The 24,575-nt window shown below is 40.6% G+C and overlaps 3 protein-coding genes across 4 annotated transcripts in view; 1 reads left to right on the plus strand and 2 right to left on the minus strand.

Annotated features, from left to right (window-relative positions):
* Positions 1-727: 727 nt before the first annotated feature.
* Positions 728-4,462, minus strand: dscc1 (DNA replication and sister chromatid cohesion 1). The gene is given in 10 exon segments (XM_062399504.1): positions 728-1,268; positions 1,347-1,498; positions 2,136-2,295; positions 2,417-2,464; positions 2,586-2,646; positions 2,649-2,723; positions 2,820-2,910; positions 3,147-3,281; positions 3,369-3,537; positions 4,153-4,462. Coding segments are annotated over 10 exon segments (1,191 nt in total). The 5' UTR covers positions 4,341-4,462; the 3' UTR covers positions 728-1,156.
* Positions 3,162-17,604, plus strand: mrpl13 (mitochondrial ribosomal protein L13). 2 transcript variants are annotated; one of them, XM_062399502.1, is made up of 7 exons: positions 3,162-3,292; positions 6,102-6,225; positions 6,524-6,617; positions 7,209-7,269; positions 8,806-8,892; positions 10,604-10,725; positions 15,709-17,604. In XM_062399502.1, exons 2-7 carry the CDS (start codon positions 6,147-6,149, stop codon positions 15,731-15,733), a joined length of 468 nt encoding a protein of 155 aa, XP_062255486.1. In that variant the 5' UTR covers positions 3,162-3,292; positions 6,102-6,146; the 3' UTR covers positions 15,734-17,604. The 2 variants fall into 2 exon arrangements, with proteins under 2 accessions (XP_062255486.1, XP_062255485.1); XM_062399501.1 differs by lacking the exon at positions 3,162-3,292 and adding an exon at positions 4,684-4,808.
* A 773-nt stretch (positions 17,605-18,377) lies between these two features.
* Positions 18,378-24,575, minus strand: part of col14a1a (collagen, type XIV, alpha 1a) — a 127,902-nt gene continuing 121,704 nt past the window's right edge. Inside the window, exons 46-48 of the mRNA XM_062398960.1 lie at positions 23,859-23,936; positions 22,650-22,805; positions 18,378-19,334 (exon numbers count right to left, since the gene is read on the minus strand). Coding sequence (XP_062254944.1) covers positions 19,306-19,334; positions 22,650-22,805; positions 23,859-23,936 — 263 coding nt within the window. The 3' untranslated portion in view covers positions 18,378-19,305. The remainder of the gene's footprint in view (positions 19,335-22,649; positions 22,806-23,858; positions 23,937-24,575) is intronic.

Below are 24,575 nucleotides of genomic sequence, written 5' to 3' on the forward strand. Positions count from 1 at the left end.
TACAACACAGATGCATGTATGTGTGTGTCTGTGTTGAAACCAAGCTGTGTTGCTTTTAGTGTCTGCTCAGCTGTCTTTTCTGCTACTAACACAGAGATACACACACAGTTATTTCAGTGAAGAAACATGAGTCACACACACTTCACTGTCACCTATAGAAAACTAAATACACACAGTACCATCACAGAGACAGTGTCAGACAGATAGGACAGTTTGAAATAACCCCCTGCACTAAGGGCTTGGTGATATGGCCAAAACCTATATCGAGATAAAAATGTTCAATATCATAAATGTTATTAATAAAGTTCAAAGAAGGATTTTTTGCTAGTGAATGAAGGTTTAGGTTTTAAACTCTTTTTTTATGGGTAAAGAATACTCTTTTATACTCTTTAAATGATTTTAGTCATTAACCTACAGGTTAGTCCTGATGAATTCGTTTTTCATTTAAATGAAAGGAAATAAGAGCAGAATCAAAACATAAGACTGCACCAAAAACTTTTCTGTTGTTTTTGTCTTGCAACCTTTGATTTCTACATGGTAGCTGCAGTGTAATTTATTTTTTCTACCTTTGCTTAAAATACTGTTTTCAAAATAGCTGCTGATAAATCTGCTGTCGATTGATGAAACATCAACCATCTAATTGTTTTGGCTCTACATGTAATTTGAGAGTGGGATCCAGTCATCTGAAACTTGATTCAGTGAATTATTTGTTGTTCTCAGTGATACAAATAATTGTTAATGGATGCAGTGAAGGACAACCCAGCTGCTAATGTCAGCCAGTGTCCTCTGTACCTCTGTGTGAGGATACATTTTAAGCACAGGGCTCCCCTTGAGGACAACCTCCAGCATAGCAGCTGCGTAATCTAAGACGGAAATGGAAAAGAAAATATGGTAATCCAACTCAAATTAGTTAAAGACAATATGAGACAGAAATAATAACTCATATTTCAAATGTAAGAAACAATTTTATTATCAGCATATTACAGTCTTTTTACAGGCAAGAAAACAAAAATAAAGTTAGATTTTGTGAGGAAAAACTTGAACTTTAGGGAAGGATAGTTGTATTAACTCTTTGAGATGGTTGATAAATATCTACAATGCTAAAGGCATTTTAAAGTGAGAGTAGAATTCCGCCTTTATTTTCAATGTGACACGTTCATGTGGCCACAGGTCTCCTGGAGTTGAACACCTTGATCCCGTTTTGCATTGAGGAGCGGGCGTACTTGGTCAGGAGGGCTCCGGTGCTCTGTTTCTCTCCACACAGGTCTCTGCACAAGGAGAAGTGAACCATTACACCACAATACGCTTGAATGGAAGTTAACAATTTCTAAGTGGATAACACCTACTGAATGTAGGGCGTGATGTCGTCTTCTGTCCATTTCTCTCTGAGTGTGAAGAGCTGGTTGAAGCGCTGCAGTGTGTCTTCTGGGAGATCGTCCACCCGCAGCAGGCAGATGGTCCTGTGGGCGGGACGTATCGGATCTACCAGCGCAACACTCTGGAAGATTTACAAAGCCATCAGCACACAGTTCAGTTTCTCAAAAGGTCCATCGGGAGGGACTAGTAGTAGTACAGAGACAAACAGCTGAAGCGGGTCGCTAATGGCCTAATAGGTCAGAGATATGTTGCCTCACTCTAGATATGAGGCATTTGGAAAATTGAAATAAACAATATGTAAACTGTCTTTAAAGAACATTATCTTCTTTGAAAAGATTCAGATAAGAGCAAGAGTCTGTCTTTTTAACAGATCCCTGACTCCTAGAAGCCATAACACTCATAGCTGTAAGGTTAGTGGATTTATATGTATTATAAAGGCAACTTATTTAAACCTTGTAAAACATGCAGACTGAGGTGCATGTTTTTTTTAACCAAAGACAACATGAAGCTCCTTTAGAGGGGGAGATGCAATTCATTTAGATTATCTCATTGGGCAAGTTGAGGCGATTCTTTCTCTTTACTCAAAGTATTGAGATTTTCTGTAAATTATCATCTCTTCTCTTTCAAAGATTCTGAGGCTTGGGCCAAAAATTTGTAGAAAAATAGGTATAATATGTAAAAACACAGAGAAATAGGAAACTCCACCCCCCTTCTCTACTCAGATATCAGTACACAGTGCAAGCGGGGTGCAGGCTAACCTTCAGCTGCTCCAGTCTGGTGCTCATGCCCTCTGGGACGCTCTGCTGCCAGACCTCCTGAAACTCCCTCAGGTTGAACTTGACATCGTTGTGCAGCAGCATCAGTGCGATGCCCCGACAGACTTTATCCTCGTTCAATTCATAAAATACTTTGTCTGTGCAGGAGAAAGAGGAAAAGCAGAGTTCAGAAGTGTACTTCCAGATTGGGTTCAGATCACAATTTACTAATGAAATTCCTATGATCTGTCAATTGAATCAACAAAGATTTATATCGTACCATGTCAAGATAACGTTTCCCATAGCAGTTCAAGCAATGCTCGATCATCTCTCTGTGAAAAGAAAGATAATATTAGTGTTGGAAACTGGCTTTCATAAATGTCTATTATAACCAAAAATCGAATTTACTGAGTCTACATGTTGTGAACATGAGGATCCTGCGCCTTAACTCACTTTGGCTCCAGCGGGGCTAACTCCTCCAGACATGTTTGAAGGGGAACCTTGTTGAAGGGCACGACTCAGAATCCACCAGCTGGGTCACATGACCGAGCAGCTTCATCTCATAATCAAAGTCCAGTATGCACCAGGAACCTGGAAGAAAGACACTCTGATATAAACACACATCTGGTAGGTTTTTACCATTCATACACGTGTTCATGTCTATGATGAACAGAGGTCACTGTTTACCATCGATCTGACAGGCATGGATGGTTTCTAAATGGGTCTGTATCTCCTCTTCACTGGCCTGGATCCTCTCCAACAGGTCTGGCATTGTGTACTGACAACAGAGGAACACGACAGGAAACTGTTACTAAGAAATACATAACACTTGAAAGCAACAGCAGTCTTCATAGACACCTTAACTCAAATGTATGGTTTAAATGGTTAAAGCCATTCATTTTCAATAAGGACAGGATACAGACTTACATGGCTACTACAGAGAGAGTACATGTCCTCTACCAACTGCATGTACTCAGTCCTACAGGATTTTTTTGTTTAATTAATATGTTTTACCCTGTTCTCTGTGTTCTCCAGCTGCCCCCCCAAAGCAGGTCCCTCATACGGATTCTCCATTAGCAGCTTTGTCAGTTTCTTCAGTTTAGGACGCCGCTTCCTCAGTTCCCAGTAGCTGTTACAAAATCCCCAGATCTACAACAGAGGCAGGAAACCGTCAAGGTCTTAAATCCAACCACACATTATGTGCACATGTGTATTTACGTGATTTGATTTCCATACCTGAGTGGGCACCACATGGGAGCTTTCCTGGCTGTTGGTGAGTTGGTCCATCGTTTTGCATTCTGGCAAAAACAGCAGGACGTTGGAGGTGTCGGCTATTTTAAGATCGTAGGTGGTGTCACCACTGCAGAGCACAGCATGCTCCTCCTTATCCCCCCGAATCACCAGACTGCAAAAAGGAGGAAATTAAATGGAATGTTTGTTTTGTCTTGTCCACCACTCAAAGAGCTTTAGAGTAAAAGCAACATTCAATCACTCACTCACAAACACACTTATTCTATAACACACTGTTCAGGAGCAAGCAGTTCAGTGTCTTGCCCAAAGTTGATGGGCATGCAGAAAGAAAGAGCAGGGCATCAGACTACTCCCTTTCTTGTTAGCGGATGACCCGCTCTACCCCCTGGACAGCCGTCCCCCAAAACAATGAAATAAATTGTGTTAAACAAGAATAAACATGATAGCAACAGCTAAAACATCATATCAGCTTTTGTAGTGATGAGCAGTAGTGAAAACGAAATACCTGATGTTAGTTTAACTGGCTCCAGGAGTTATTATTGTTTTTGTTGGTGTTAAAAGTCACTGTAAATTAAATAACCATTGAAATGTGATTTGCTGCCATGTCAGCCAAGTGTGTTGAATATACATCTTTAAGCTTTTGAGCACTTATGAAGCGTATTTTCTTTCTATTTCGGACATTGAAGAGATTCAGCATCAGTAGCTTCACCAGTCATGCCACTACTGAGACCAGTGGTTCCTGAACGAGTTCCCACCCTCACCACTTTACCGTTGTCCAGCCTCGAGGTGTTTATACAGCGTCTCGTCCAGCTCCAACAGGCAGTAATCAGCAGAGGAGACGTTTTCTCCAAACGACAGACAGTGGATGGTCTTCTGTAGATCCTCCTCTTTCAGTTTGGCGATCTGCAGCGTGGCCTGCACCTCCTCTAAACTCCTCGTCTTCAGACACGTGGACATATTAATATTGATTGAAATCGTCTCTATTGACTGGTGGGTTTTCTATCAGAGAATAAAACAAGAGGAAACTCATGTATTTGTGTCGCTGCTTTCGGGGACAAATTTCCCCGCTCTCTTTCTGCCGTAAGAAGGAAGCGGTAGTTGCGTCATAGTGCGATTTCAAAATAGCTCCGGGTGGAAACTACTATCCGACAGACTTTATGTAATTTCAAAAATGATTAAAAAATATATATTTTTTAAATGTCATTGTTGGAATAATGGATGCAGAAAAAGGAAATATACAACCCATGAAATGTTATTAATTTTCGCTGCACCACAAAGCTGCAACATAGGAACGGAAAATTATCATATAACTGTTTCAACACGAACTGATTTATCAAGCGGACCGTTACTCACGTTGAGGGTCAAGTATTTTAAGGATGAGCCGATAGAGTCGTCGACATGTCAAGTTTCTCCAGATCTGCTCAGGTGATTTAATAAACTATATATTTATTCTATCTTATTCTCAAATCACATCCTAACGTCTCAATCGTTACGTGGTTGTAATGTCCTGCTGGTCGATAATCACACTGCTGGGAACAAGCTAGCTGCTGTTCTTCACTAGAGACGTCATAACTGTGCACCCAGTATTACTGGTAACGTTAATGTGAAATCGTGATATCCCAACCTGAATTGTTATTATGGGATATTGCGAGATTAGTCATTTCCTGTTTCTATAGACTCAAACCTTTCAGACCTGTGTGTGTTTATCCTGAATGACTCGGGTATGGACATGATGGTGCAGTGAACTGGCTGCTACTCATTTCAATGAAATGTGACTGAAGTATACATTAATTACAGTTTTAGGCACTAAATATAAAGTGAGGGAAGCTTTCAAAAGTCATCATAGTGTTTAATCATCAGTTAACTGATGCAAATTGCACTAAACAAACTAAACCTAAATCAAATCACCATTATTTACATTTATGTAGCATCAATTCTTCCAGCTTCACTTTACACACTTTTAATTGTCCCTCTGTTGATTGTGGCTGTTTCGGTTTCGCCTGTTCTGTCTCTTCTTGCAAACTCTCACTGACTCCATGATGTTATGATCTATGACATAATAATATATGAGATTGGTCTCTGTTGTGAAACATACCAGATTTATTTTCCTACGTTTTTGAATCATTTGCAGCACTAGAATTTATATTTAAGATAATAGTTTGGCTTGTTACACACAATGAATTGCAAATAAACACAAAATGATTTTCTACTTAGCTGTGTGTGTTTTAACTTAGGTTAGGATACAATGGGGGATTGACCAGCAGGGAATTTGTGCTGGTGATGTTTAGTGTGGCCTGTAAAAGAGTGTCCAATTGCAAAACAATTGTTAGGGTTTATTTTAATTGGATATGGGGTTTTAGTTACATATTCCGGTTGTAAGCTTTCCGAGCAGTCACTTTAATAAAGGAGAAATACAACAACAGTCTCAGTCAGTGGCTTCAATCACCACAACGCAGTCTTTGGCCTTTCTAACAGTAGACATTTTGACATAAGCAGGAAATTCAGACGTTAACTTATAATATTAATGGGTCTGTTGTGTTTCAGTGTAGCTGTACATCCGGGCAGTGAGCCTGTATGCATGATAGCAACATCATAAAGTTAAACTATATTTAATAAGCCTTTATTAATTTCATTAGGAACCCTTCCATGCTTCCAACCATTAAACCTGTTCCTGTCTCATGCTTATTCATCTAATTCCTTTTCACTTTGTGCTTTCAGCAATGGGCAACCTTCGCCCGCTCCTGGTTCATAATCGATGCCAAGATGCAGCCTCCTGGCAAGATCGCCACCATGTGTTCAGTTCGATTACAGGGGAAACACAAACCGATCTACCATGCACTCAGTAAGTAAGAGCTGTCACCCTGCCATCCCTGTGTACGGTTATTCCATTGAGTGGCCACATGATGGCAGCAGAGGATCAACTTAAAAAATATGGCAGCTGTGTTCTTGATAAAATATTGTATATACCATGATATTCATTATTTTCTGGAAGATGAGTATTAACTGGACCAAAAAATGAGCTGCTGTTTTATGTAATCATTGGTAGTTCAGGTCTGTCTCTACATTTTTGTCTCTCTGGGAAAACACTGTTGAGGGTCGTATGATTTCTAGCATAACAGTGACCTTGCTCCTCTTTGCAGGTGACTGTGGAGACCATGTAATAGTAATAAACACCAAACACATAGCGTTCTCTGGAAACAAATGGGAGCAGAAAGTCTACTCGTCACACACAGGGTGAGTCCCCACCTTTTATTCTTCCTTTTTTCTCTTTTTATTCTACATCACCTGTTAAAATTTACATATAAACAATGCCCTAGTAGCCTCTTGTCACAATCTCATATTTTGTGGTGCATTTGAGTCATGTTGAGTCTATATTCTGGAGTTGGAGTTGTGAAAAGCTGTTAAACTGCTTAACTGTTTAACAAATAAGAATTCGATTTTCCCTGCATGGCACTTCATGGATTTACATTAGACATTAGAGGGATGAGTTGTTTTTTGTAACACTTTAAAGTGGCCCATAGTGAGGACATCATTTTCTTCTCAATTATCCTTTGAAAGCTGAAGATTATGAATTACCAATTTCACCACAATAAATTCCAACTGTTTAAGAGTAAGGAAATATTTCATTAGAAGTGCAGATGTAACAAATTGCTCTTAAATTAATTGTGTTTAGTAGAGAATCTTATTCCTCCTAATGTCTGGTATCTGCATGCCTTTATTTTTATACATACATGCCTATATATTTACTGTTAGTGGAATAGAGCGTGTTGGGGATGTTAAAGCGATTGTCAACACAACAGAGACTTATCCATTTTTTTTCTAAAGGTATCCAGGTGGATTCAAACAACTCACAGCTGCCCAGTTGCATCAAAAAGACCCACAAGCTGTAAGTCTCCCTCAATGGTTTCTTACCTTCAGAAAATCTAGCAAAATCACAGAAATGCGGAAGCCTTCACACCGTACACTGTGGATTTCTGTTCTACTGTATGTAGGATTTTAACCCACATTCTGGGAGATTAATATAATTTCTGTGTCTGCCACATGCTCTTTTCAGAGTAGGCACGTCATGGTTTGACATTTATCCCTTCCTTCATACTGTAAGTGCTGCTGGTGCACGTCTATGTGAAGTGCAGAGGACAGGGATTAAACAGCAGTGGATTTACAGCTGAGGCGTTGGTGTCTGGTGAATCTCAGTATGAGAATGTCAGCTCAGGGATAATTCCTGCAGTTTTAGTTTGTTGCATATTTCACTGTGTTACAGGAATGGCAGAGTTTGACGTATTACACACAGATAAAACTAAATTTAGACCTGGATGTGACCTAAAAACTGTATCTGGCAAACCACTTTGATAAATATCCAATATCATAATAATATTGCCATCCTGAGAGATAACTGCAGTGGCACTGACACCTCCACCAACAGTCTGCTTAAATTCAATCAACCTGCACCAGATATCACTTCCCTAAATATGCCCGACTTTCCTAGAGATCCAAGAATCTTTCTCAAGAAAAAGGTCAAAAATACAAAATCTCGAAATATTAAAGAAAGTAGAAATAAAAGTCCTGCGCGCGCCACCAGTTTAATAGCGTCTTCCATGACCCACACCACACCCTTCCTCTAAGCTTCCTGCTAATCCATTCTGTTGGTTTGTAATCATTTATCAATCACCATAGAAATGAATGCACAAATGGTCGGGGTGAAAACATAACCTCCTTGAAAGTGGTAATAAAACAGCCTGTTTCATATCAGTTAGGTTTAACTCACTTATAGAGACACATTAGATGCAATTCAGTTCAAGAGCAAAAACACGCTCTTTCTTTCAATGTTAAAGATGATGGGAAAAAATCCTGAATCTGTCCCTGATATGGATCTGGATGGGTTCTTCCCTGCCTCTTACTGCAGCTCCCCTCCAAGTTTTGTGGAAACAAACACACAAACCAAGCAACGAACAAATGGATTGGCAGTGTTAGGTCTGATGGGAAAAATACCAGAAAGGTGCTCATCTTACTTGGGAACCACTAAAAGTAGCTGAATGACCTGAACTGGTGCCCGATCTGCATTTTAGTAAACCAGGAGAGACGTGCACTCGGCTGTTGGCTCTTTGCTGCTGCAGGTTGAAGTTCAGCCTCTGACCGCAGATGTGTGTCCTGCTGGTGGTTTAGTTAAAAGTGAATTGTGGAGGGTTGGAGTGAGAAATGGAATTTGACAGATGAAGAATTTGTCAGTGCTGTCTCTGTCCAGCATCTCAGTCCAACATATAATCGGCCCAACAATAGCTCAGTCCAAGTTCAAATTCACATCCTTAGCAGCCAGCCTCACATTAAAAAACAAGAAAAATACAGGAAAACTTGTGTGAGGTTACCGTAGATACTGTTTTACGAGAAACTAAGGAGTTGACTGTGTTCCAATCTTTCTCACCAGATTGTGAAGTTGGCTGTTTACGGCATGCTGCCTAAGAATCTACAGCGTCGCACCATGATGCAGCGACTACACATCTTTCCTGAGGATGTAAGTCCAGGTTCCCTTTTCTCTCTCAGAACACTGTACAGATACTTCTCTCTTCCAATCAAACTTCCAGGCTTAATAAATGTAATAATACACATAAAATGCATCGCTGTTATTTTGCATAAAGAGGCTCAAACAGATGAGCCCAGTTTTATCTTATGCTCTCAACTTTCTCTCATGTCAAGGTTTTCTTTATTTCGGTTGCTTCACCTTTTATAGTTAATTATCATTCACTAATATATAAACTGTTTTCGCTGTAGTAGAACATGAGTTGGTTTCTTCATGTTTTCTTTTCCCAGCTGCTGTGGCTGTTTTAACTGCTGCACAATTCAGTTTGATATTAGCAAAGGGTCAAATAACTGTGTCATGATCCTCAGTGGTGATGAAGCATAGAGTTATCAGCTGACCCATCAGTTCCCCTCACCTCCACCGAGCTTTTTGGCATCGTTCGGCTCATTGTTGGTGTTCAGAAGTCACAGTTTACAGACGCGGTTCATTCCCACTGCTCCTTGTGTCCAGATGCTGCAGGCAGATGTTTTCAGCTTTCTCTGATAAACCAGCCACATGTACCCTGATCGGCACCAGATGACAAATGATAATTGTGGAGCCTTAAGCTGAGCTAAGAGCTAAGAGCCAGATCTTTTTCAGGAACTCATAAAGAGGAAAAACAAACAGAGCTGACAGGAGAGTGAATATTGGACTAAAATGACAGAGACATGAAAACAAATGAAAGCTAATCTTGCTCTCTGACTAAATCTGCTGTTTTTTTTTTTATCAAGGTTTTCTTTTATTTTCTGCAATCACAGGATGTACCGTTTCCCTCAGAAAGCAAAATCTTTGAATACAGTTTCTTGAAGATCATTCTTTAGGCATTTCATCTTTATTGACAGGACAGTTTAAGAGAATAGGGAGGGGATTCAGCAATGGGGCGTCAGAGCCGAACCAATGGCTGCTGGAGGAGGACGGGGGCTTGAGCCTAAATTCAGTTCTGACTAGATTTATCAAAAATGTTACTTTTGAGGCATTTCTCAAAGTGTGTCTAACTTTGTCTTCTTAGTTAAAAGATCATTGTGAATAATGATCTCTGTAGTATATAGACTTTCATTACTCCGTAGAAGTAATTGTTTAATTATTTTAAAGTTGCATTGGAAAGAACCACAAGTGTCAAACATCACAGCTTCTGAAGAGAACTAAAACAAAAAAAGTACTAGACAGGCTCTTAATTAACGGAATGACAAGTCCAAAAGGAGCTGGATGGCATTACTATCCACGTCAGTCCATATAACTATCATGTTATTTTGGTCTGGACTGGTCTTGATATAAGAACTGATGTTCTGTAGTGTACATCTCTATATACAACCACCTGGACTTTCTGAGCCATGTGAAAAACTGCTTCTGCAACTCAGAGCAGTGTAGATAGTTTAAAGCTGTGGGTAGATGGTGCAAGAGGGTATTCTTGAAACTCTTTTATTCAGAACTATTTGCCGGCTCCCTTATGAATCCGTCGCCTCACATGCACCTTTAATGAATATTAATGAGAGGGACTGTCTGTGAAGCTTGGAGAGTGATGGACTCTCTGTAGAATATTTTAGCTGCTTCTATTAATGGCGTTAATCGTAACATCTTAATGTCACCTCCTTTCAATTCTTTATTTCATCCATTTTCCTTTCTTCTTTAATCTGGTGTCCCGCCTCCTCTCCCCACCCCCCACCAGGAGCTGCCAGAGGACATCCGAGCCAACCTGACGGAGGAGCTGCCTCAGCCCAGAAAGATCCCCAAGAAACTCAACGAGTACACGGAGGAGGAGATCGGCGCCTTCCCCAGGCTGTGGACACCGTACGTAGGAACACACACACACACGTCCAGTCCGCCCTCAAACACAACATTCGAGTGAATGCAGACACCGCACACAGCGCATGTGTAGGTGACACAGCGCACAAACACAAATACAAGGGGAGATGAAACAACGGCCCTCGCTGGATTAACTGGTGACTCATTGTCTTTATTCTTGTCTCCAGTGTTAAAGATCTTTTGGTGTTCATGCATTTACTGCGTATTACATTAGGGCTAAACCTCTAGTTCTTATTTTAGTAATCGAATATTCTATCAATTATTCCATCAAGTAATCTGATAAAATAATACTTTTGCCTTAGTAAATACCTATATTAAATACTAATTACGTCTTTCAACCTTCTTTTTTTAATTGCATGACATACTTCCGATAGACCTTTACTTTGGAATCCTTCCCCCATCCTTCTGCCCTTTCAATACCGTCATACACAGCCATGTTTTTGTATCATGTACTAGCGGGGTACAGCCGATAGGGGGCGATGTTGAATTGAGCTCCTTCTCACAGTGCTGCTTCTTGTTTCCGTCTTTGATGTTCCTACCAACCTTCCTCTGTGATTCATTCTTGTTTGGAATAAAGCGGCTGGTCGGGCAGTTATCTATAAAAATAAATGATGTGTTCAAATACTCTTTTAAGGCAGTAGAAAAAAGGTCTGAGATAAACATACATTTTCGTATCTTGTGTTTGGAGGAATGACAGGCTCAAAAATCCACAGATTATATAAAGACTCAGACAAAGTGTTGTTTTCATTTATTTGCTCTCTCAGATGTGATTTATTTTGATTTCAAAGACGTGACTATAGAGGAGAGTCACAGTAGTTGTCATGTCACTGATAATTAACCAGGACAGTGCAATCTTTATGTTAATGAATAGGGGGGGTGCACTCGCCCACTCCTCAGACCTCTTCTGTGCTGCAGAGCGCATTGTTTTCATCCTCTTATTGAGCAACGCATGCATGAATAGGTCCAATTCAAAACCCATCCTCCCTGTTTTCACTTTCCCTGTGTGCAGGAGAAAAATAAGACGCACATTCTTCATTATAAGTACAGACACATGTGGATGTGGTGTGAGTGATTGTCAGCCAACAAAGTGCGATTGTGACGTGAGGCACAGACAATAAGGACGGCCTGTTGGAGTGTAGGCTCCTGGTTCATGGGAATCGCATCCTAGGGTTCAGAATTCACTGCTTAGATTCAGTCATAGGATTTAATGTAATATACGACATGTTTCACCAAGTCTGCATACATTTTTAAACAGTTTATCTCCTCTCAAGCTTACATTTTTTGTATTGTTTGGTGGTATGCATAGTTTGTTATAACTCTGTGTGTTGTAGTTCTTTCTCAACATTATTCATTATTAGCACACACTAGGAAACCTAACATGGAGCTGATAACTGAATCAACCTCTTAGCTCTGTAAGAAAACTCGGCTGTGAGAGAGACTATGGACACCTGCTGTCTCTGTCTGAGAGCTAACGTGATATATTGAAGTTAATTCTCTACTCGGCTGCTTCACCTTATCTTCAATTATGTGGAAGTGTATGTAATTCTGGGATGCTGATATTCCTTCTTATCTGTCGTACGCAGCATAAGACTTAAATTTGATTGATTATGGTCGTAAAGAAGTCCTGCAGAAACCCTGACATCACAGGCCAATCAGCTGCTTCTCTACAGAGGCTCTATTGTTCAACACACACTTTGTATCAGGTCCCCTGGTCTAGATGCTGTGCCAAACCTGTGAATTTAAATAATGAAATGTCACAAACGCATGTATGGAGAGTTGGCTGCTCCTCCACTCCCTGACTATGTGGACATGCTGTGTGAGTGTGTGTTGTGTGTGTGTTGGTGTGTGTGGGAGAGCATCTTGTTATTTGACTTAATCATATTCATGGCTTTTCTGAGTGAAACGTTTGCTGGTTGCAGATTAGACTGACACTGTGACCTGCAGTTTGCTGTCATGATAAAGTCGTCCATGTTGCATTTCTTTGGACTCCCACGTTGTAAACATCATTCCGAAGGGTCACCCGAGAGCCTGCTGCGATCCACCTGCTAAGCATTAGCATTCATCAATGTAGGGCGACATGATACATTTGATTTGAATTGGGACCTTGAGTCGATCCCTCAAATCTCATTTTTACATGACTTTAAATCAGCAGTTTGCATCATCAGGGTGATTTGCCACATGTAACCAAGAGCTACCTTTGCTGTGGCAACAAATGGCAGAGCTTCAACACCATGTGGTGACCCGGAAGACGGGATAGCCCTGTAAACTGATCTAATCAGTTAATCAGTCTAATCTAATGAGTGTGTCATTGGGAAATAAGAAGCTAAATGAGTCAGATAAATGACGACATGCCACTGCTGAGCGTTACTTAAAACAGTGAATCACTCATGTTTTACCGTCACCAGCACGTTGTCGGTTGCACCTCAGTATTTATAGTGTGAGCGAGCGATAAATAAACACGACTCCGTTCCTGTTTGAAAAGTTTAATTTATGAGACGGCAGCAGAAAAAGGTTTATGATGTTGTGTTGGATCATATAGCCTAGTACATACTGCTTTGTTTATACTTGTCATTTACATAGTGAGAAGCAGGTTCCCTGGCTGTGTAAAGGCCTAATGTCTTCCAAGAAAAGAGATAATGCATTTATAACTAGAAAGGCACTCTGCGAGCATAAACTTCTTCTAAGGTTAACGACATGTTCAAGAAAGTGGAGGAAAAAAAACCTTCTGGTTCTTCTTTGTTCTGGTCCCACCCCTCCACAAAATGTCATGTAAATCGGTTCAGCGTTTTTTAAAGAATCCTCTTAACTAATAAACAGATGCCAATTAAAACATAACCTCTAGGGGAGGTAATACAAATATAGAAAATCTTGCTTGACAAATGTGATTGGATTTGTGATTTTGAATAAAATGAATAAAATAAGATTTTTCCGAAAATTCTCGGTCCAACCTTTGGTCCGTCTTCCAGCTGCTTATCCTGGTTAGAGCCACTGATCTTCATCTGTGGAATCTGCGGCTCAAACCTTTTACATATATAAAGTCTTAATTTAATTACTGACAGATTGTGACTGTTGGTGAGCTCGTAAAAAAAAAATCAAGCAGTAAATTCAAGTGCTGCCTTGTGGCTCACCTCACTTGGCAGCGTTAATATATTGCATTATAATTTTTAATGCTCTGTTGTAATTATATCAGTCTCCAGCAATCAGTAGCCACTTAACAAGACTCTGAGACACAACCGTGCAACTTTTTAATGTTTCTTAATGTGTCACATGTGAATGTGCTCTTTACGCTACACCACATTAGATACATAATATGTTTGTATTCTAAATATAGCTGAAACAAATGCAGTCATAACAGACCCTTAATGAAGCGTATCTACATGAAGGCTCAGTTTCATTACATCTGCCAAGGAGGTTATGTTTTCATCCGTCTGTCTGTCTGGTTGTTTGTTTGTTTGTATGTAAGAAGAAATATACAAAAAGTACTTGGTGGATTACCACACTGGTGGAAGAATGGTTGTGGGTCAACGTTTAGAATATAGGACAAGATGTTGAATATCCCTTCTGTACAATTTAAGTTAACAACAACCAGTAGATGTTAGTGACCACCAGCTGATGTAGGAACCTGTCTTCAGTTGTGTTTTGGAAGATATGTCCCTGTATCAAATAACTCATACAATTTTGGTGTGGATGCAGAATATATTTTGTTTCCACTTTCTTTTGCCATTGCGAGATGTTCAACATTCTCTCTGATTTCTCAGAGAATAATTCATGGATCTTGATTTGAAAGAGGGAAAATTCAGGGAACTGATATTGATGAGTGTGTGACATTCAGGGGCAGCTTGATTTAATTTAAGGGAACTGTTGGGCCTGGTTGGGGGGGGATACAGGACTACATTAGACTGCTAAGTGTGTGTAATCAATCATCTAGGCTTAGAAACACCTTTGGGTTATACAATAATTACCAGGACATTAGGACAACAACATTTGGGCAATTGTCAAGTTCAGGAAGAAGCTTTTCACCCAAAATGAAGTGAAACAACTTTATAAATTCAGTGAAACTGCTGAATTCCCAGAGGTCTCTGATCCAGAGATTGTTGTGTTCACTCAGTTACTGTCCTCCGTGGTTGTGCGCCTTGGACAGATGTGTACAAAGCGTTCAGCATTGTCTGTGTATGTGTGCACAGTGATAAATGATCCACTTCTTATTGTTTACTGATCCAATCTTCTCAGCCAATCAGTGCGCCTGCTCAGGCCTGTCACTGTGTGGTTGTCAAGGTCAAGCCAATCCTGGTTTATTTAAGAGACGGGCGTCCCTCTCACTCTGTCTTATTCATTTTACTGATCAAACATGTGTGTGTGTGGGAGGGGAGTCGGAGTGGAGGTCGTTCAGGGCGATAAAACCCTTGCCCTTTATTAAACACAGTTAATATTCTCTCAGAAAAACCTTGGAGCAGGAGGGAAATGTTATTATTTTTTGATGGTAAGATTATTGGACCCCCCCCCCCCCCCCCCACGCACACACACACACACGCACACAGAGGAAAACAAGTCTCAACCCTTAAACAGACCTTTGAAGTTATGAGTATCAACACAACTATCCCTCTCCGTCAGGTCTATTACACACACGTACTTGGACGAGAGCATCGACAACATAAACACACGGCTGGAGTTGATAACGGGGCGATTACACTCGATAATACTTTTTCTACTTTGTATCAAAACTAATATACAGCTCGCTGTGATAATATCTGTCCTCTGTAATCTCTGCTCGAAATTAAAGGGAAGCAACACAAAGAGGATGCTGCGTCTGGTCTCATTTTGAAGAGAGAAAACGATAGGATCTGTCGTCTTTCTCGTCCGTCACTTTCTCTCCATGTTCTTCCTCGTAATTGCGTCTTTTGCGAGACTTTAACCCCCCCCCCCCCCCCCCATACTAATGTGTTGTCCTGTGTTTATTGTTCTCCACAGACCTCAAGACTACAAGATGAAATGAAATCAAAGCCGCCCGAGCAGACTTGAAGATCTTCACATTAACGTCTCACTGGACACTACCAGTTTCCTCACATTTATTTAGTAAGGGTAAATGACCGAACCAGGATTCTGATAGTTAGATCCAAACACACAAACACACTGATTTCCTCTGTTCAGGTGAATCATTTCACCAGCAGCCGTTCTGGCTTCTTCTTTAAAGAGCAACTGGACTTTACTAAATCGTAACATCAACACAAACATTTGTCACTTTTCTTGGTCTTCAGGCCTGAATAATCAGCCTGAGATTTCCCCGGTCGGCTCTGATCAGAGAAAGTCCGATTCTGTGGGTTTTTCTGTGATTATAGAACCATGAAATGGATCCGATCCTGCTTTTCGAAGGGTTGTGGCTTTACAAGCAAACCCAATTAATGTGTTACCATGACAACATTCAGTCCTCTTTTTCGTTTTCCTCACTGTGGTAAAGATTTCCATGCTGTTGTCGCATAAATATTGGTTCTTCTTATTTGCATTGTAAAATAGGCTAATAAACAATTTAATTAAAACACTCTTGTAATGTTTTTTAAACAATCAACCTTAAACACAAAGTTGGAGTCTCATTACAGATTTATTGGTTATAAAAGCAAACAAAATACAAAATAAATAAGGGGCATGTTGGTGAGACACATTCCTTATTAAGACTGTGTCAGTTCCACAGTTTAAATGTCCAAATAGACCGGGGCCAGTTCACAGCTGAACTTTTGCTTCAGTGCTCGTTTTTCGCAGGCTGCGGTGCAGGAGGGACAGAGGTGACACTGATGGTTGAGTCTTTTACTGGATCCAGGTGAGAAAACAGTTTCCACAGTGAACAGGCCCAACTTTGCATAAGAACAATAAACAAAGCAACACAAGACACAAACGATGCTGATTTGTCCTTTTAAATCCCAACGAGTCTGACGATCAAAACCCAGAACAGACATAGTAACAGATATGGCTGCACAAAATGTAACGGGGGGGCAGATTTTCTCTGAATGAAAATAATTTAAAAGAGATTTGTTTTCCACAGTGTTAAGGTAAATTAACAGAAATATGATGCTCTGCCTTTCATTTTAGTGGATTCATTCCCATAGTATTTCAGCCCAAATAAGCAAAACTCAACACAATACTGTAATGGAGAAATCACTTAAAAAACCCATTTCAATATTCCTTTAACACATTGAAATAAGCGATTGAAACATAATTCATCGTTTTATAAAAAGCAGCCTGTACAAATGTCGCCAGCCCAACATCCTCAAAGGTGTGGGTTGTAAAATAATATTTCTAGTTGCATGAAACCGAAACGAGATGCACATGTCCAGTTACACACTCACTGATTGGCTCAAAGGAGACATGCGGCTTCACACAACATAAAAGACAAACCATGAAGGGTTGAGTCCTGGAATCAGATGTAAGATGGCAGGAATCAGGTCTTACCTTTGCATTACCACTGGATGATGCTAACATAGATCAGGCACTTTTCAGACCCCGTGTTTTTACAGATATCGTACAAGAGTCCACAGAGCTATTTACACTGTCTCGCCTGCTGGAGAACCACACAGGGAGGGGGGGGGGGGCTTCTAACCCCAGGTTCAGAAGGGGGTCAGATGTGCATGTGTGCAGATCCCATATCATCTTCCAAAACTGAGAAGAAAAGGCTTCGAAAGGTTGAAACTCAGGGTTTGCATCAAGGATCCTTTTTTTTTTTTCCAGATTAGAGGTGCAGGACAACAGGGCCAAATATCATCAGTTTCACTATCTTGTAAAGGTGTGGGATACATTTTTGGAACAAAATAAGTTAACAGACCGCTATAAGAGTGCGAGTGTACATTCGTTTCAAAATAAAGATTTGCCCTTTTCAACTCAAGTCTCAACGTTTCAGTTTTTCCAACGTATGTGCTCCAGTTTTCAGATCAGATGCATTTACAAGGTTCCGAACCTGGGGAAAGAACTGTTGATTGTACTGGACAAACAAACTTGATTGAAGAGGAAAACTCAAATACAAAATAATGCCTATAGAAACATGCACAGCCTCAAAAGTTAATTTCAGCCACACAAAACATTTATTTTAATCAGATCTCAAGTTTCAACCTTTCTTTTTCAGTTTTGGAACGTGGCATGACACCCATCCCGTACATGTGTATGTCAGTGTCTGATTTGTTTCCGTGTGTTTGTATAAAAGCGAGTGTGTGTGTGTGTGTGTGTGTTTGTGTGTGTGTGTGTGTGTGTATGTTGTGGCGTGCAGGGCTCAAGCACTTCAGGTGAGTCCATCCTTCCTTCTAAAGTCCTCCCTCCTTGCTCTCCTCCATGACGACGACGTCCCGTGAAAACCTCCTCACGACGCCCGGCGACCTCAGCTCCACATCCTCGGAGCGGGCGGGGCCCGAGTGGTACCCGCGGGGATCGTGCACTGATGGGGGAGGCTGCTGGGGGTAGTACTGAGGGGGGTAAACACGATGGTAGTAGGGGTCCTGCGCTTCGTCTTCTTCTCCCTCCTCCTCTTCCTCCTCGCCTCCTTGGTCGTTGTTGTAAGGGGGATTGTAGCCAGCGTGACGCAGGGGTTGGACTGGGTGGTGGGAATAGGTGGGGTCAGTTTGAGGAGCACAGCAGGGAAGGGGAGCATGCACAGGTTGAAAATTGAACTACACAGCAGGTTTTAACTATTTTAAGCTGCTAAGGATTATGATCTTGTATCATTGACCTCGGGACGCTAAGATAACGTCCAAAAGATCGGCTTAGTAAGGAAGTCGGTTAATGAAATCAGAGGAACATTATGTGTTCATCACATAGTGTCCAGATGTGATCATTTCCCACAAATGAAAACATCCCATCTGAGTTGGGTTAGGGCTAAAATTTAGATTTCCAGCTTCCAGTATAAGAGATGCACAGATAGAAGAGGTTGGTTAGTGATGGATGCAGCCGACCAGCATCAAAGCAATTCATCAGTATTTAGCTGAGATTAGCTTTGAGGAGATTTGAGCTTGAAGCGGGGGTGAAGAGGAGGCAGCAAAGCATTGTGTGCACGAGTATTTGTTGACAGATCTCCGGTGGTGCTCGTCCTCACAGCAGTGGATTGTTTGGGAAGTAAGCTCATCTATTTTTGTCTCATGAGGATGAAACAAGCAGCTTAACGGTTCCATCAAGAAATTCAGCTGATGGTGGAAATCTATCATATTTTAATAGATGGGCTTAAAAGAAAATGTATTTGTCTGAAAACTTGCATGTGAACCAAGCTTGGTGTAACAGTTGCTAAACAATACTTTCTCTATTAAGAAGGAATAAACTGTCATTCGCTGCCCTAAACAATTCCTGATGATTTCACTACTCCTGCAAAAAAGTATATGTAAAAGTAATGGGTGAAAATGAGAAAAACCCACTGCTGCAGGGATTAGAGGGTAAACACTGGGGCCAGGAGTAATTATCTATCCCAAGACATCTTGAGAGAATCATTGAATTTGTCATTTTTCAATATGATGCACAGGCCACAGAGTGAGGGAGGGAAGGAGATGAGCAGAGGAGGAGGAGGAGGAAGGAGGTTGGAGAATTGTTGGAGAATGCTCCTCAGTAATCATTCCCATAGTCCTGTTGAACTTCAGTGAGGAAGACGAGGAGACGGAGGGAGGGGAACACAGGGAGTTGGGGGGGAAAAAAAGTCAGAGAGAAGAGGTTACCTTATATCAGGAGAAATAAAAACCAACGACCCCAAAGAGTTAAACCTCTCAAACCGCACTGACAGACACTTTTCCAGCTGTCGGGTTGTGGCTTTGGAGGTAGAAAAAACTGTCTTGGACTCTGCGTCTCTCTCTTACAGGAGGAAAACACACAAACCGGGACCAATCCTCACAGAAGACTCAGCACGGATAAATATAAAGACATTCACATAAAATGTTTGGGAAGAGGGAAAACGTGCCAGATCTCTATTTCTCTTTCTTTACAAGAGAAAGCTCAAATAGAGACTTCCAACACAGAAAAGATCATAAAGTTAACCGGGGAGAGCATGCCTTGAGAGAGCCAAAAGCTGTGAGGTGATGTCTGCAGGAACAAACCACCACTGCATCGTTAAACCAGTAAATACTCAGTGAATGATCACTGTGCTTGGTTTCATGCACACAGCACTAAAGCTTTGGAAGTTTGAAGGAATAACTCAGTTTGAGGTGTTTAGATATTTAACAATCAGAGTAGGACAAACTCATGAATGAAGAAGAAACACCCAGTGCTGATTTGTCCATTTACTGTATTAAAGTGTATTTCTCCCACTTCTCTAAAGAGGGAAAACACCCATGAATCTGTGCCCTATAAGGATGACCTGTCCAATTTAACCAAATGTAGTAGTAACTAGTTAAAAAGTATTCCAACAGTGGGATTGAGAATAACATTTAACCTAAATGCATAATCTGTATTTTCCAAGAAAGTGGGAACAGAAATTCTGAAAGAATAAATGTTTGGATTTTGTAGGTAAACAGTTGTGTAGGAGTGCTCTCTTGAATCAAAGGTTTCAAAGAAGGCGCTTCAGACTCAAATCAATAGTCCTGTCTCACAGGACGAAAAAAGAAATGAAAGATTTGTTTATTTATTCCATGTCTGAACACGAAGAGAGATCATCCATTTATCTTGGTTGTAGGAACATTGGGCCATACCTGAATATATACTTTAGATATTTGTTTTATCAGTGTGAAGGGCTTTTTTATTATGACAATTTATACTCTATCATTAAACAAATACTTAATGGTAGATCAAGGAAGATTAGACCCTCAGTCTTACTCTCAGCAGTCACACACCTGGGAAGCACTTGCAAAAAACATAAAGTAGACATAAAAAGCAAAGTTTGTCTCACACTAGTTAAACAGGAAAACCCATTAAGTTGAACACCTAAAAACCCTTTCATTGTCACAAAGACAAACTAAGCTAAATAGCTGTGAAAGGAAGAAAATAATCCACAAAGAGTATTTAACAACGACAGTTTGTCAAGTTGTCAGAGGTATTTGAGATTCCTTGCATCTGAACTCATGAAATGAAATAACAATTATGTGTGGAATAAATGTATAGGTAATAAATCTAACGTGACAGATGAAGTAATGTCTCATCCATCAGCTACTTTTAGCACATGATACATCATCAGGGCGAAGTGTCAGCAGCTGTTAGATGTGCAATGTCCTTGTTGCAATGGCCCAAGACCAAATAGACATAAAGCTGCAAGGTCATCATCATTATGAATATTCAAAGATGCCGAGCGTGTGTGTGTGTGTGTGTGTGTGATTTTATGTGTGTGTGTGTGTGACACAGTAAAGTGTATTAGATCTGAATGCAGACAAACATCTTTGGTCAGTGACGCAGTTAACTTCTTAATCCACAAGCGTGGACATGAATGTTTAAACTTCAGAGTGGAACAACTATAAAAACCAGATGAGTCCGAGGACTTTAAAGGAACAATCACTGTCTCAAGAGACGTCTGTCACAGTGACAACAGTGTTTGCTTCATTAGTTGGACTGTTTGAGCTGTTTGTGTTAATAAATGAGCAGATATAACAAAAGGAAAGATTTAATTATTTCTTCGGTAGTCAGTCCCTTTCAAGTAACTCTTCTCAAATCGTAAAATGACGGAACATAATTAATGCTCAGTTGCAAAAAGACAAATGAAAGGAAATCTGTAGAAATGTCTTTTTTTAAGGTCTTCCTATTTTGGGTTTTAGTTTTTCAGGGAATTCATCCAATCAAAATGTTTATCTTGTAAACAAGTTTTCTCCGTCATAACTGACTGTGGAAGACGGAAGAGATTGAAGATGACAAGATTACCAAGGACATGTGTCTCATTCATCTCTGTGGCGCTAAATGAAAAATGAAAAAGGTTTAACACGCCAAAGACTCTCCTGCTTTACTGAGAGAGAACTTTAGATTTAAAGATGTCTCCCTCCTTTATAGCCTCTGTTCCATCTCAAACACATTTCAGTTTCATGTGGTTCAGTATAACTTGAAAATGATGGAAGCTACGTCATTTTGTGAAGGGGCATTAATCACATATGATTCCACATACCTTGATGAAGAAAAATGTTTGTCTCACTCTGGTTAAACAGGAAAACACTTGTACATTTCCGAATTATTCCCACGTATAACTATCATATATAATAAATTAATTAATTTGGCACTATTAATTTGTCAATAACAATAACTCTATAACTCCTCCTGTGGGCACACAGAAAGACAATGAATGCAAACATAGTAAATAAAAAATATCTGTTCATGAAGTCGGAGGAGAAATTATAATTGTTGACAAATGCCGCACATTAAGAAACCCTTAAAGCTAATTAGTTGCTTTTAAGGGTATTTCTGTTTGATTTCTTGTTTCCTCTTTGTTTATTATGATATTATGAGGAGCTCTGTTAGCTTTGATTCATCTCAGGATTCAAGGCTAAAAAACTTTTTTTGCAGTTGTTTTTTCCTAACGTGCCAAATTTTGATAAACCCTCTTTTCAATCAGCCAATCAATCAAATTTGATTTGTATAGCCCATATTCACAAATCACAATTTGCCTCATAGGGCTTTAACATGGTGTGACATCCTCTGTCCTTAACCCTCAACAAGAGTAAGGAAAAACTACTAAAAACCCTGTCAACAGGGTAAAAATAGAGCCACATGTGAGGGATCCCTCTCCCAGGACGGACAGAAGGGCAATAGATGCCAAATGTAGGAGAACACATCAAGATTAAGGTTTTAGCAGCATTGATGAGGGTAAACATTTTGAAAATGTAAAGCAGTCCTGCTGCGGTCATAGTCTATGGTCAGCAGTCATCAAGATCATGATCCGCCATCCAGATCGGATCGGTTTTTAACCTGTTATATAATGAATTTGCTTACAGCTTGAAAATGCTAAGTTATGAGGGTTAAAGTAGAGTCGGACGGTTTCTTACCTCCAACGTTGTATCCCAGACAAGAGTTCTGGTCACAGTATCCTGGCGACCCGGCTGGTCCGGTGCCACCAGGATTCCCCGGCCTCCCATTCGTCCCAGGGTTGCCGGGCCGTCCGGGCGGACCCTGGCTGCCTGTGCGTCCTTCACCCGGCAGGCCTGAGGACGAAGGTAAAGTCCTGGTTAAAAAAGACGGGCGAGCTCAGAGAATCCCGCCATCAATGAACATTTGATAAAAACGACACCGGCAGTGCGGTGATGGGATCACGGGTGACAGAGGAAGAGGGGGAAAGTAAAATGAGAAAGTGGCTGCGAGGTTTGATGCTGTCACTGTACTATCACCTCCTCAATCTCCTCTAAATCCCCCGCTCGGCTGCTGCAACAACATGACACAGTATATTAGGGGGCAGCAAATGTTTGCTTGTCATTTCTGGATAAGGGAGATGATAGTGAACGTCCCGGGGGCAGGCGCAGGAATAACACTTCTGAGCTGAAACTTAGCCGGAGGCTCGTGTATTCTGTTTACACAGACGCACCTCAGCCGTCAGCAGAAACATGAAATATTTAAAAAATAAATGTTGAAGGGACGTTTCATTTGCCAAGTGCTAAAATTGTCAGCCCACAAATATTCCAGGACAGATGAAGACAGACAGTCTCTCCGCTGCACCTTTCTCTCAGAAAACATTTCCTCTCCTGTACGTTGAAGTTTGGTGGATTTTTTTCTTACAGGTATCGGATCACAGAAAAGTTTCCAGGGAGTTCTGTCAGCTTGTTCTCTGAGTATTGATCGCACAACAGTAAACAGAAAATCCCAGGCCTGAGGGCGACATATTTTCATAACACAAACTCAAGCTCCACACAGCACACCGAGAAATCAATACAGAGAATTATATTCCCCGTCCAAAACGTCTGCCTGCTTCTCTCTGTCGAGGCTCGACAGAGAGTAAACCCCAAACAGATTAGTTCCCAGTGCTATTTGATTCCATTGTTTGAATATTGAAAACTAATTTTAGTTTGGTTCAGAGGGAATGTAATGAAAGCCGTTATACAAACAGCGGCTGCATTGGGTCACAGGCTGAAAACACCACAGAATATCATGAATTAATGTAGCTAAAGGACACCCACATGTTAGCCGAGTGCAGAGGCTGGATTCAGTCTGTTATGCTCTGACGAATGTGTGTGTGTGTGTGTGTGTGAGTGTTTGTATCTTACCTGGAGGTCCGGGTGGTCCTCGAGGTCCCTGACTCCCAACACCTGGACTCCCCCTCTCCCCCTTCTCTCCTGACAGACCTACAGACACACACAGTTAGAAAACAGCCATATTTAGTCCCATCACACTTTGGACATTTCTTAGTGAACACAGCTCCATGAGGCTTCACTAGGAATCTGCCAACGTTAATGATTCTCCCAGCAGAGGAGAGTAACCAAGTACATTTACTTCCATTCTGTACTTTTGAGCTATGCAAGGATTGTTTGTGCATTTTATTTCATACTTTTACTTTTTCATACTCGATCTTTCAGTAATTGTACATTAACTGTACTAATGTGATTGCTATTGTTAAGCTACTTTTCAGATTAAGCAAAATAATATATGTATAATGGCCCAAAATTAAATCAGGATACAAATATTTACATATGTATCAATATTATTAATTATGTAACATAATTATTTATTTTTAAGTTTAAATAAGAAAGTGGTTGTGGTTTTAAACGCAGAGAATGGCAAACACTTTTTAACATTTTACCCCTTGTGGACGAATGTCGCGAATTCGCCTCAAACCCCATTCCGGTCCTAATGCCGCAGAGGTGACGATTGTGCCTGATGGTAAAAGGGTTTTTAGTAGTTTTTCCTTACTCTTGCTGAGGGTTAAGGACAGAGGATGTCACACCCTGTTAAAGCCCTATGAGACGAATTGTAATTTGTGAATA

This window comes from Platichthys flesus, chromosome 11, assembly GCF_949316205.1.
Source record: "Platichthys flesus chromosome 11, fPlaFle2.1, whole genome shotgun sequence".
Classification (NCBI taxonomy): Eukaryota; Metazoa; Chordata; class Actinopteri; order Pleuronectiformes; family Pleuronectidae; genus Platichthys; species Platichthys flesus.

Bases quoted from the DNA above. Each gene is read 5' to 3' on its own strand.
- mrpl13 (XM_062399501.1), top strand. From the start codon at position 4,782: ATGTCAAGTTTCTCCAGATCTGCTCAG. The intron at 4,809-6,101 runs GTGATTTAATAA...TTGTGCTTTCAG, and splicing joins GTTTCTCCAGATCTGCTCAG to CAATGGGCAACCTTCGCCCG. The intron at 10,726-15,708 runs GTACGTAGGAAC...TGTTCTCCACAG, and splicing joins TTCCCCAGGCTGTGGACACC to ACCTCAAGACTACAAGATGA.